General features: G+C 42.6%; 1 protein-coding gene across 1 annotated transcript in view; it reads left to right on the top strand.

Annotated features, from left to right (window-relative positions):
- Nucleotides 1–11,858, top strand: part of RBM6 (RNA binding motif protein 6) — a 138,736-nt gene that overhangs the window by 120,053 nt on the left and 6,825 nt on the right. Inside the window, exons 11-21 of the mRNA XM_037736710.1 lie at nt 469–566; nt 1,441–1,483; nt 1,625–1,706; nt 1,950–2,035; nt 2,440–2,554; nt 2,897–2,973; nt 5,658–5,774; nt 6,904–7,164; nt 9,411–9,485; nt 11,212–11,309; nt 11,489–11,531. Of these exons, the coding sequence (XP_037592638.1) occupies nt 469–566; nt 1,441–1,483; nt 1,625–1,706; nt 1,950–2,035; nt 2,440–2,554; nt 2,897–2,973; nt 5,658–5,774; nt 6,904–7,164; nt 9,411–9,485; nt 11,212–11,309; nt 11,489–11,531 (1,095 nt within the window). The remainder of the gene's footprint in view (nt 1–468; nt 567–1,440; nt 1,484–1,624; nt 1,707–1,949; nt 2,036–2,439; nt 2,555–2,896; nt 2,974–5,657; nt 5,775–6,903; nt 7,165–9,410; nt 9,486–11,211; nt 11,310–11,488; nt 11,532–11,858) is intronic.

The following is an 11,858-nucleotide window of genomic DNA, read 5'->3' as shown; positions in this document are numbered from 1 at the left end:
TTTATTAAATTAGTACATGTTGAAAGAAGTCACAATAGTTAACACACTTAAGTGTGTTCTGTACACCACCAACCCAAATGGATTGATTTCAGAATTTGATTAAATAAAGCATACGGCAATGAGGCTCAGACAGAATTTGACCAGTTTATATGCAAGGAACAGAAAATCAAAAAGGATAAATATAACATAAAAAAAAAAAAAAAAAAAAAGGATTTGAATTTCTGAAGTTTCGGCCAAAACTGACATCTATTATCTATTCTGATTCCTATTCCAATCGGTCCTTCATTAAAAGTTGCCTGTTTTTGCCAGTATGCTCCTACTGTTAAAATTTTGACCAGAATATAATGTAGTAAATTTACCCTCTGAGAAGGAAAATTCATGTTCATTTCTCTTTCAAAGGAGAATTTTTCTGTCTTTGGATTCTGGCTTTTTCTGTCTCTGGGTTCAAGTGTGTCTTTGGTTCTATAGGAAGCTCTTCGTGTGGTGAAGATCTTGCAGAACCTTGATCCACCATTTAGTATTGATGGGAAGATGGTGGCTGTAAACCTGGCCACTGGAAAACGAAGGTAAGGCAAAAGGGTGAGGATCTCTTGTGCTGCCCCCACTTGTGTTTTTGGGAGGAAACTTCTTTTCCTGGCTGGAAAGATAGTAAGGCATGATGTTTTCCTAACATAGACTGCTTCAGTTATGTGTTTATTAGTTTCTTTTTCTGAAGCCTAACTTGTTCTGACGCTTAAATTGTCTTCTTTCTTGAATAATACCAGGTACATTTGTCCTTTCCCTTTTGCCTGTCTGGTATCTTTGGATCCCAAGTGGCCTGGTGCAATAGCACATACTTGTATTCCCAGCTACTAAGGAGGCTGAGGCAGGGGATTTACATGAGCCCAGGAGTTCCAGGCCATAGTGTGCAGTGATGATGCCTGTGAATAACCACTGTACTCCAACCTGGACAACACAGCAAGACCCCATCTCTTAATAAAAAAAAAATGGTGGTGCAGTTTTGGATGTGCAGACAGATCTCAATACATTCTTGCCCCTTGCAATCCTAGTAAAATGCTGTCCTGACTTTTCCTTCCCCTGACCTTGTTCATATTGCCATAGCCCTGAGAAATCTAATTCTTCTTTACTCCTTCACTCATCTTGACCCAGGAGTGGTAACTTGGAAATGGTCATATCAGAGAAACAGGCTTACCAATATGGGCCATATCTTGCTCTAGCACACTCCACTTAATGGCTCTTTTGCTCCAGTACTTGGCTTTTTGTGAGTCTTGCTGCTCCTTCCTTCAGGAGTATCTGGACCCCGCCCAACCTTCTTGTTGTCTAGGTTGGTTCCTTTCCTGCAAAATGGGGAATAGAGAATTTCTCAGTAGGAACTGTAGGATTAGGTACTTGTCAAGTGCCTTTTGGTAGCAGGCTTAAGAATTGTGTTATCTGTTACAGAAATGATTCTGGGGACCATTCTGACCACATGCATTACTATCAGGTAGGCTGTAACAGGTGGGGAATCCTGTATTAAAATCCTCAGGTGACTGAAAGGGTGATCTTGATTTTCTTCAGTGGGTGACTTGTTAAGGTGAATGGCTCTTGGATAGTTTTGTAATTTTAACTTGCCTTTCTATGATAGGGTAAAAAATATTTCCGAGATAGGAGGGGAGGTGGCAGAAATTCAGACTGGTCTTCAAATACAAATCGACAAGGACAACAGTGTAAGTAACCTTTGTTTTATTTCTGTTGCTCTCTTTTGCTTGACTTGCTACTCATTACTTGACATCTGTGATCACAGTTGGCAAGATCTGCTGTTGACTGAGGGTGCTCATCCAGAGAGAGAGACATCTATAGATGCACCTATTTGTGTTGGCCACCCTAATTCTTGGGTTGTTCTTGATGAGTCTCCAGTAAGGGCTTCATCAGACAGAGACTAACATTGGCTCTGATCTTGTTACGTTTAGCATCATCTGACTGCTACATATATGATTCCGCTACTGGCTACTATTATGACCCCTTGGCAGGAACTTATTATGACCCCAATACCCAGGTGAGTTTTGGGCTTTTTTTTTTTAAACTCTGTCAATGATCCTTTTGAGAAAAGCTTCCATAATTTGCTACTTTGAGGATTTTATTTCCTGGATTATCTGGATGCTCATTGCATGAAAAGTGGAAAGTTTAGATCTATGGAAACAGAACTTGATTGCATATATGGAAAATCAGTGCCTTGTGGCAATACAGGTAAGAACAGTGTTGCTCTTGAAAAAGTGGACAATGGGTGGTCTGAATGTTTCCTGGTCCCTCGAGTGGGTTTTTAGATTGATGTGGACTCACCTCATCCTTGTAAGTAAAAGAGCTGTTTCTTCCCCTAGAAGGGAACTATGCTTCTTAGACCTGAAATTGGTGGGAAACCGAAACATTCTGTAGACTTATTTGTTTCCAACTGTATCGCAGCAAGAAGTCTATGTGCCCCAGGATCCTGGATTACCTGAGGAAGAAGAGATCAAGGAAAAAAAACCCACCAGTCAAGGAGAGTCAAGTCGTAGGAGTGACATGTGTAAGAGGACTTGTTAATCTGTTGTCTTTTGCCACATAATTACAGATTAAAACGTAGGAGGTATAAACATAGGATATCTAGATTTGCAATATGCAGTTACTTTAAAAATACTCTGTCAATAAGTATTTTTACCTAGTTTTGGCAGGTAAAAATTACCTGGTGTAGTCAATTCACTCACTTCTTATAGCCCATAGCAACTCTCTCTTTGTTTTTTTGGTTTGTTTGTTTGTTTGTTTGTTTTAACACTCTCTTTTACAAATGGGAAGAAACTATGGATGGTAGAACAAAGTGACCCAGCTCAAATCCTAACACCTCAGCTCCACACATTTTCACTTTTCTGCATTCCCTTTTTAGTGTTTGACTCTATACACATTTCACTAGTTGTAATTATAGCAGGAGGTACTGTTTATCGTAAGTATAAACTTTTTGTCGTAAGTATTTTTTCCATGGTTCTATAATACTCTATTGTTTTTAATGCCTACATGGTAAAAATTCATAGTATAACTATACCTTCATTGTCTTCATCTCTCCTGCATTATTTGTCTTCTCTTTCTAATGTTTTCTTTTTCTTTCTTTTCTTTTCGAGACAAGATCTTCCTCTGTCTCCCAGGTTAGAGTGCAGTGGCATGATCATAGCATGCTATAACCTCAAACTCCTGTGCTTAAGCAATCCGCCCACCTCAGCCTCCCAAGTAATGGGGACTACAGGCATGAGCCACCATGACCAGCTAATTTTTGCTTTTTTGTAGAGACAGGATCTCACTAGATTAGCCAGGCTGGTCTCAAACTTCTGGCCTTAAGTAATCCTCCTGCCTCATTCTCTCAAAGTGCTTCACTTACAGGCATGACCCACCTTGCTCACCTCTTTCTAATCTTACACTGTCATAATATGTAGCATTTAGCATTTTATTTTCTTCTTTTAAATTGCTTCCTTATGGCACATTTTCAGAATCAGAGATAATAAACATTTTTACATCTAATATAAAGTCAAATTATTAGGCAGGGTTCATGCCTATAATCTGAGCACTTTGGGAGGCCAAGACAGGCCAAAAATACAAAAAAAATTAGCTGGCTGTGATGGCACATGCCTGTAGTCCAGGCTACTTGGGAGACTGAGGCAAGTGGATTACTTGAGAGCCCAGGAGATTGCAGTGAGCTGTGAGTGCACCACTATACTCGAGCATGGACAATGGAACCAGACCTTGTCTCAAAAAAAAAAAAAAAAAAAATCTGCCAGCGTGGCTCATGCCTATAATTCCAGCACTTTGAGAGGCCAAAGCAGGTGGATCACTTTAGGTCAGGAGTTCAAGACCAGCCTGGCCAAAATGATGAAACTCTGTCTATACTAAAAATACAAAAATTAGCCACGCATGGTGGCACACACCTATGGTCCCAGCTACTTGGGAGGCTGAGGCAGGAGAATCACTTGAACCTGAGAGGTGGAGGTTGCAGTAAGCTTGATATTAGTTTATGCATTAGTGAAAATGGATGAATTTGTTTATGGTTCAATTTATAACATTTTTTTTCCAACACTGTTAGTTGTTTAGAGATACAGAAAAGAGAAGAGAGAGTGTGTTTTTAAAGAACTTAGAGTCATACTTGTTTAATATTTGGACTCTGCTTCACCCACTTAATCTAATTGTAGTCCCAATCATTTGTAAAATTAAGATAGGGAGGCTAGGCATGGGGTGGATCATGAGGTCGAGAGATTGAGACCATCCTGGCCAACATGGTGAAATCCTGTCTCTGCTAAAAATACAAAACTTAGCTGGATGTGGTGGCACTCACCTGTAGTCCCAGCTACTCGGGAGGCTAAGGCAGGAGAATTGCTTGAACCCACGAGACGGAGTTTGTAGTGAGCTCAGATCTCGCCATTGCATTCCAGCCTGGCGACAGAGTGAGACACCATCTCAAAAAAAAAAAAAGCCTATGTAGGAGGATCATAATAAAGTCTGAAGAAGACAATGTGATATATACATGCCTCCTCTGGTCTGACATACTGTAATCATGCAATACATACTAATATTATATATTACATTTTATTTTTTGAGATAGAGTCTTGCTCTGTTGCCCAGGCTGGAGTGCAGTGGTACGATCTTGGCTCACTGCAGCCTCCACCTCCCAGGTTCCAGCATTTCTCCTGCCTCAGCCCCCCCAAGTAGCTGGGATTACAGGCCCACACCACCATACCCAGCTAATTTTTTTAGTAGAAACTCGATTTCACCATGTTGGCCAGGCTGGCCTTGAACTCCTGACTTCAAGTGATCTGCCCACCTCAGCCTCCCAAAGTGCTGGGATTATAGACATGAGCCACTGCGCCTACTGATGTTATATATTTTAAAGGTTCTTTATTTCAAATTCACTATAGCAGTGTTACAGATATTTCTGTAATGTTGAATTAGGAGGTTTTGAAAATTAACCTAATTTCAACAGGGTTAGCTCTTAATCAGGTTTTTTTTTGTTGTTTTTTTGAGACAAAATCTCACTCTGTTGCCCAAGCTGGAGTGCAGTGGCGCCATTGTGGCCTACTGTGACCTCTGCCTCCCGGGTTCAAGCAATTTTCCTGCCCTAGCCTCCTGAGTAGCTGGGATTGCAAGCACCCGCCACCACGCCCAGCTAATTTTTGTATTTTTATTAGAGATGGGGTTTACCATGTTGCCCAATCTGGTCTCAAACTCTTGACTTCGGGTGATCCGCCCACCTCAGCCTCCCAAAGTGCTGAGATTATAGGCATAAGCCACTGCACCTGGCCTTAAGCAATTTTTTGTTTTGTAACAACAAAACATTGTTTTGTTTCCAAGATGGAGTTTCGCTCTTGTTGCCCAGGCTAGAGTGCAATGGTACGATATTGGCTTACTGCAACCTCTGCCTCTCGGGTTCAGGTGATTCTCCTGCCTCAGCCTCCTGGGTAGCTGGGATTACAGGCCTGTGCCACCATGCCCAGCTAATTTTTATATTTTTAATAGAGACAGGGTTTCGCCATGTTGGCCAGGCTGGTCTCCAACTCCTGACCTCAGGTGATCTGCCCGTCTCGAGCCTTCCAAAGTGCTGGGATTACAGGTTCTAGCCACCACACCCAGGCTTAATCAGTTTTTATGAGTGAATATCATATGAGAGTTACCTCTGGTTTGATCAGTTTCAGGAAAATGCCAGTGAAGGGAAGGCTCCTCCTGAAGACGTCTTTAAGAAGCCCTTGCCTCCTACTGTGAAGAAGGAAGAGAGTCCCCCTCCAGTAAGGCCAACTTTGATCCCCTGGGCTTAGGGCTGGGGGTGGGTTTGGTTCTGAGTGAGAAAGAAAGCTCAACAGCTGATGTTGTCCTCTGGGATTGGTCTTTTACCTCACTGTGTCTCCTGAATAAGGATTTCCGTTTATTTTGAGTACAAGCATGAGTTAAAGTTTCTTGTCTGCTAATGGGGACGTTACTCGACAACCAGAGGCAGTTATCTGCCCTCTTTCTCTCTATCCTATGCCATTCTTAACAGACGAGATGCCTAGTCCTTTTTATCATCTTGTTCTTGTCATTTCTCTAAATCACCAAGGAAACCCATTTTACCAGCCTCAATGTTTCCTGCCTTTTGGTGTCACACAAGATATGGAGTACCTGTGTGCTCATTTTTTATAGTTTCTGCCTGGACAGAGTGAACAATGCTAATATTGGTGCCCATTTTTTAGAAGTCTTCAAGCGCTAGTCTCAATCTAATCACCAGTGATTCTGATTGAATGCAATTATATAACAATAGTGACCATGCATTATCTCTTTGTTTTGATTGCTCATAGACCAGTGACTATACATCATTATTTAACAGTTCCTATAAGGTGCTCTTTTTCTGCTCCACATTATTAATTCAACTCCTTATAGCTTCTCTCCTAACCATGTCTTTGCTTTTACCTTTCATATGAGCTAGATCTGTCTACCCAAGTGCCTATCAATGCAGTTGCTTTTAGTTTACTTCCTAAATCCTCTTTGCTAGAGTGTTGATGAAAGTCATCTTTTCTTCCTCCATGAGTTACAGTAATTTGGAGGTATTTTTCTCTTCCTCTTTGTAATTTTTAACCTCTTAACTGTTACTGTTTTCTGTGCTTATTCTCCTTTCTCTTCCTTCTCACATTCTGTTGCTAGAGTCACTTCTAAAGGAATCTCTCTTGTCTATTCTCAATGTGCAAGGAGCAAAGCCAAGCTCTGGCCATGTTGCCTCCATCTGGGAAATGAGCAGCATGGTTAGTGAGCCTATTATGAACCCAATTCATTATTCCATCTGAAAGAGAACAAAGAAATGAGAAGCCCATATCAGAATATCCAAAAAATGGATCCCAAAATATAGGCTGAATTTGATACTGATCCCTGGCCTTCTCCTTCCAGCCTAAAGTGGTAAACCCATTGATCGGCCTCTTGGGTGAATATGGAGGAGACAGTGACTATGAGGAGGAAGAAGAGGAGGAACAGACCCCTCCCCCACAGCCTCGCATAGCACAGCCCCAGAAGCGAGAGGAGCTAACAAAGAAGGAGAATGAAGAAGACAAACTCACAGACTGGAATAAACTGGCTTGTTTGCTCTGCAGAAGGCAGTTTCCCAATAAAGAAGTTCTGATCAAACACCAGCAGCTGTCAGACCTGCACAAGGTATTACAGGAAGGACCTATATCCTTTCAAACTGTTGACTCTTATTCTTGATGGGCATTATAGGGAATAAAGAAGCTTATACAGGCCAAGCATGGTGGCTCGTACCTGTAATCCCAGCACTTTGGGAGGCCATGGGAGGTAGATCGCTTGAGGTCAGGAGTTTGAGACCAGCCTAGCCAACATGGTAAAATTCTGTCTCTACTAAAAATACAAAAATTACGTGGATGTGGTGGCACACACCTATAATCCCAACTACTTGGGAGTCTGAGGCAGGAGAAGCGCTTAAACCTGGGAGGTGGAGGTTGCAGTGAACCGAGATCACAACACTGCACTCCAGCCTAGGTGACAGAACAAGACTCCATCTCAAAAAAAAAAAAAAAAAAAAAATGAAGAAGCAGCAGCTTATACAATCCTTCCTCAGCACATATCAGCTCCAGTTCCTATCATTAAAACAGTCCAATTCAAGAATGAATTGCTCTGGATTAAGGTTATGCCCACCTTCAAAGAACTTCCATTTGTAGACCCAAGCCTAACATTGTGGCTTTGGCTAGGGTGGCAAATATGAAAGTTGGGTAGGAAGAGAAAGGGTTGTGGAATAGGACACTTACTTGCTGGATTTCTCATCTTAGCTCTGTCATTAACATTACAGTTGGACCTCAGATAAGCCCCTTTTCTTCTTTGGTCCTTCTAACTTCAACTGGTTCTATCCAGCTCTGACAGTGTGCAGTTTTCACCATAGGTGAATCAAATTCTGCCATGTCTTCATGTAGTGAATATTGTTATGAGCCAGAGCACAACAGCTATTCTTGGGATGTTAAACTGACAAACATTGGTCTTCCCCTGCAGGATTCCTATTTATATGTACAGACCAAGGATCCAAATTATGGATAAATAAAGTCTCTAAATGGACTCACATTCTCAGAGCAATTTGAGAATGAGAATTTCACACCCCTTCTCTGGTAGACATTGCAAGAGCAGGTGATGGGACTAGATTTAGACTTTCTCTGAACACAGAATTCAAAGTTTCATTTAGCTAAAAGCTGAGAAGCTCTGCTTTTGGTAATAGGTACACTACTTTTCCCAGCCATCTCATGTGGAGGCTCTGCAAAGATAGGACTCTGAAAAGCTCCTCCTGATAATCCCTGGAACAAACTACCTCCCATGTCCCTTTGACTTGAAATTCTGAATTACCAGACTGACACATTGGAATTTCACCCGTCTGGTATAAATGCTAATAAATGGCCAAAGCAATAAAAAGTAATTGTTGGCCGGGTATGGTGGCTCACGCCTGTAATCCCAACACTTTGAGAGACCAAGGCGGGTGGATCACCTGAGGTCAGGAGTTTGAGACCAGCCTGACCAACATGGTGAAACCCCATGACTACTAAAAATACAAAAATTAGCTGGGTGTGGTGGCGCATGCCTGTAATCCCAGCTACTCAGGAGGTTAAGGCAGGAGAATCACTTGAACCTGGGAGGCAGAGGCTGCGGTGAGCCAAGATCACACCACTGAACTCCAGCCTGGGCGACAGAGTGAGACTCTGTCTCAAAAAAAAAAAAAAATAGTAATTGTCAAAAAAGAGGAGCCACAGGTCTGGTGAATTCCCAAACTGAACTGATCACAGGACAGTGGAAAGTAGACTGTAGTACTTTTACTTTCCTTAGGTCGTCCACTACAAAGAACTACCACTTCATGTAAGAGCTGCTTTGGACTCCTTAGGTTTTATACATATGCCTTGTGTAGTGGAGCCATGTATTAGGAGTTGCAACTCTCAGAGCAGTCTGTTGGAGCCCTGGGCGGGGGCTCCTTTTCATGTTTCTCTGGGGGCTTAAACAGTGACTCGTGTCTAGGAATAGCAGGCAAAGTGTGCGTATTTGGTTTTTCTTTTTTTATTTTTATTTTTCTTGAGACCCTCATCTTGGAAAGGCATTTGGTTTTCTTCACTGGTGTGCCCACATCCTCTCTCCCATGATTTTCACCTTAGATAAAGAGGTAAACTAATTATTTGTTTCCCACATCTTGGAGCTAAGTAAAATGATACCGATACTCCCTTTTATGCCATACCACATAACTAATCTGTATGACAAGACCAGTTAGGGATTATTGCTTGCAGGGTATAGTAATTTAGTAGAGCTGGTCAATCAAAAGAGCTACAATCCAAAAGCAACTATTGAGAAAGGCCTAGAAGCATTTCTAGGACCACTGTTTCTTACACCTATACTCATAGAATTGCCTCTCTTCTCAGCAAAACCTGGAAATTCACCGGAAGATAAAACAATCTGAGCAGGAGCTAGCCTATCTGGAAAGGAGAGAACGAGAGGTAAACTTTGGTGACCTGTTGTTACTCCCTTGACCTCAGCTCTTTTTGCTTTCTGATACAGACTTCACAGGCTGTGCTAATCCCTCCTTATAAGAAGACGGAGAACAAAAGAGGCCCCAAAAGATAGTATATACATTTGCCAAATTCTATAATACATCAAAATAGGTGCTTTTTATTATTTATAAGTTATACCTCAATAAAAGTAATACCTTTTTTTTGTTTGTTTTTGCCCCCCCATCCCCAAAGGTGGTATCTTTTTAAAAGGTGGTGTTAGGGTCTCCAGGTAGGTAGCACTCCTCTTTGCTGCTCAGCTTTTAAGTCAATTGAGTTAATGAAAGAGTGTTGAATAGGGCTGCTGAAATAGCATCTTTTACTATTAAAGGCTAAGCTGGAGGAATTAGCTTAGTGTGAGAGTCAAATGAACTTGCTACCTCAACCACACAATTAGGGTGACTTACCTATCCAGTCACAGGCTTCACTGGCCTCTCTTATGATGGTTAAGAACCCACCTATGGGTCAGGCGCAGTGGCTCATGCCTGTAATCCCAGTACTTTGGGAGGCTGAGATGGGCGGATCCCTTGAGCTCACAAGTTTGAAACCAGCCTGGGTAACATGGCGAAATCCCATCTCTACAAAAAAATACAAAACTTAGCCGGGCTTACTGGTGTGTGCCTGTAGTCTCAGCTACTCAGGAGCCCGAGGGAGGATGGCATGAGCTGGGAGGCAGAGGTTGCAGTGAGCCGAGATTGTGCCACTGCACTGCAACCTGGGTCATAGAGCCAGACCTTGTCTCAAGAAAAAAAAAAAGGAATCTACCTGTGGAGAGCCAGGTACAGTGGCACATGTATGTAATCCCAGCAGTTTGGGAGGCTGAGGTGAAAGGATCACTTGAGCTCAAGAGTTCCAGCCTGCAGTGAGCTATGATCACACCCCTGTACTCCCGCCAGGGTTACAGAACAAGTCCCTGTCTCAAAAACAAATAAAAGAATCCACTTATGGAGAACTATTGGAGATAATGAATTCACAAACTGAACTGGCCATAGGACAGTGGAAAGTAGATTGTAGTACTTTTCCTTTCCTTAGCATTGTCTACTACAAAGAACCACCTCTCCATGTAAGAGGTTCTTTGAGGCTGGGCTCAGTGGCTCACGCCTGTAATCCCAGCACTTTGGGAGGCCAAGGCAGGTGGATCATGAGGTCAAGAGATCGAGATCATCCTGGCCAACTTGGTGAAACCCCATCTCTACTAATAATACAAAAATTAGCTGGGTGTGGTGGTACATGCCTATAATCCCAGCTACTTGGGAGGCTGAGGCAGGAGAATTGCTTCAGCCAGGGAGCCAGAGGTTGCAGTGAGCTGAGATTGTACCACTGCACTCCAATCTGGCGACAGAGCGAGACTCCATCTCAGAAAAAGTGCTTTGGACTCCTTAAATTTTATATGTATCCCCAAGGGCTTATGTAGTGGAGGGCTTGTGTATTTTACCCTGCTTCTCAGAAGGGGAAAAGTCAGTTGAAGCAAGCATGCCAATTTACTCTTTCCAAATTTTTAAGTCGGGGAAGACACTACTTTACCTAGAAGAATATGTAAAGGAGTGAGAGATTCCAGGAGTTACTAAGTGAGCTACCTTCACTTTAAAAGAAATAACAGTAATGGGGTAAAACTTCCCCGTTCCCCAGTTCCCTCAGGTGGAAATCTCAGGTCTGCTCTTTTGCTTACCAACAGGGAAAGTTTAAAGAAAGAGGAAATGATCGCAGGGAAAAGCTCCCATCTTTTGACTCTCCAGAAAGAAAACGGATTAAATACTCCAGGGAAACTGACAGGTAAGACAGGAACTCTTCATTCACCCTAGGCCTCAAGGCCTAATGATAAAACCACCTCCTTCTTCAACTGTCCTGCTGTTTTTTGTTTTCATCTCAGGAGATGATGTTATCAGGAGTAGATTTTGTCTTAACTGCTAGAACATGAGGTCTGTGCCAGCCTTTTGACTGTATTTATACAGGAAATGTGCATGGAAGGTTGGCTGGCAGCTTCACCTACCCAAAGTGAGGGTGGAGTAGCCATGGTAGGGAGTGCTTTCTGTCTTCATTAGTAATACTGCACCCTCTTTATGGGCCTGATAAGAATGTCACATTCGCCGGGCGTGGTGGCTCAAGTCTGTAATCCCAGCACTTTGGGAGGCCGAGGCGGGTGGATCACGAGGTCAAGAGATCGAGACCATCCTGGTCAACATGGTGAAACCTCGTCTCTACTAAAAATAGAAAACATTAGCTGGGCATGGTGGCGCGTGCCTGTAATCCCAGCTACTCAGGAGGTTGAGGCAGGAGAATTGCCTCAACCCAGGTGGCGGAGGTTGTGGTGAGCCGAGATCG

This window comes from Cebus imitator, unplaced genomic scaffold (assembly GCF_001604975.1).
Source record: "Cebus imitator isolate Cc_AM_T3 unplaced genomic scaffold, Cebus_imitator-1.0 Scaffold0, whole genome shotgun sequence".
Classification (NCBI taxonomy): domain Eukaryota; kingdom Metazoa; phylum Chordata; class Mammalia; order Primates; family Cebidae; genus Cebus; species Cebus imitator.
Note: the sequence above shows the minus strand (reverse complement) of the source record. Positions and strands in the feature narration are given on the sequence as shown.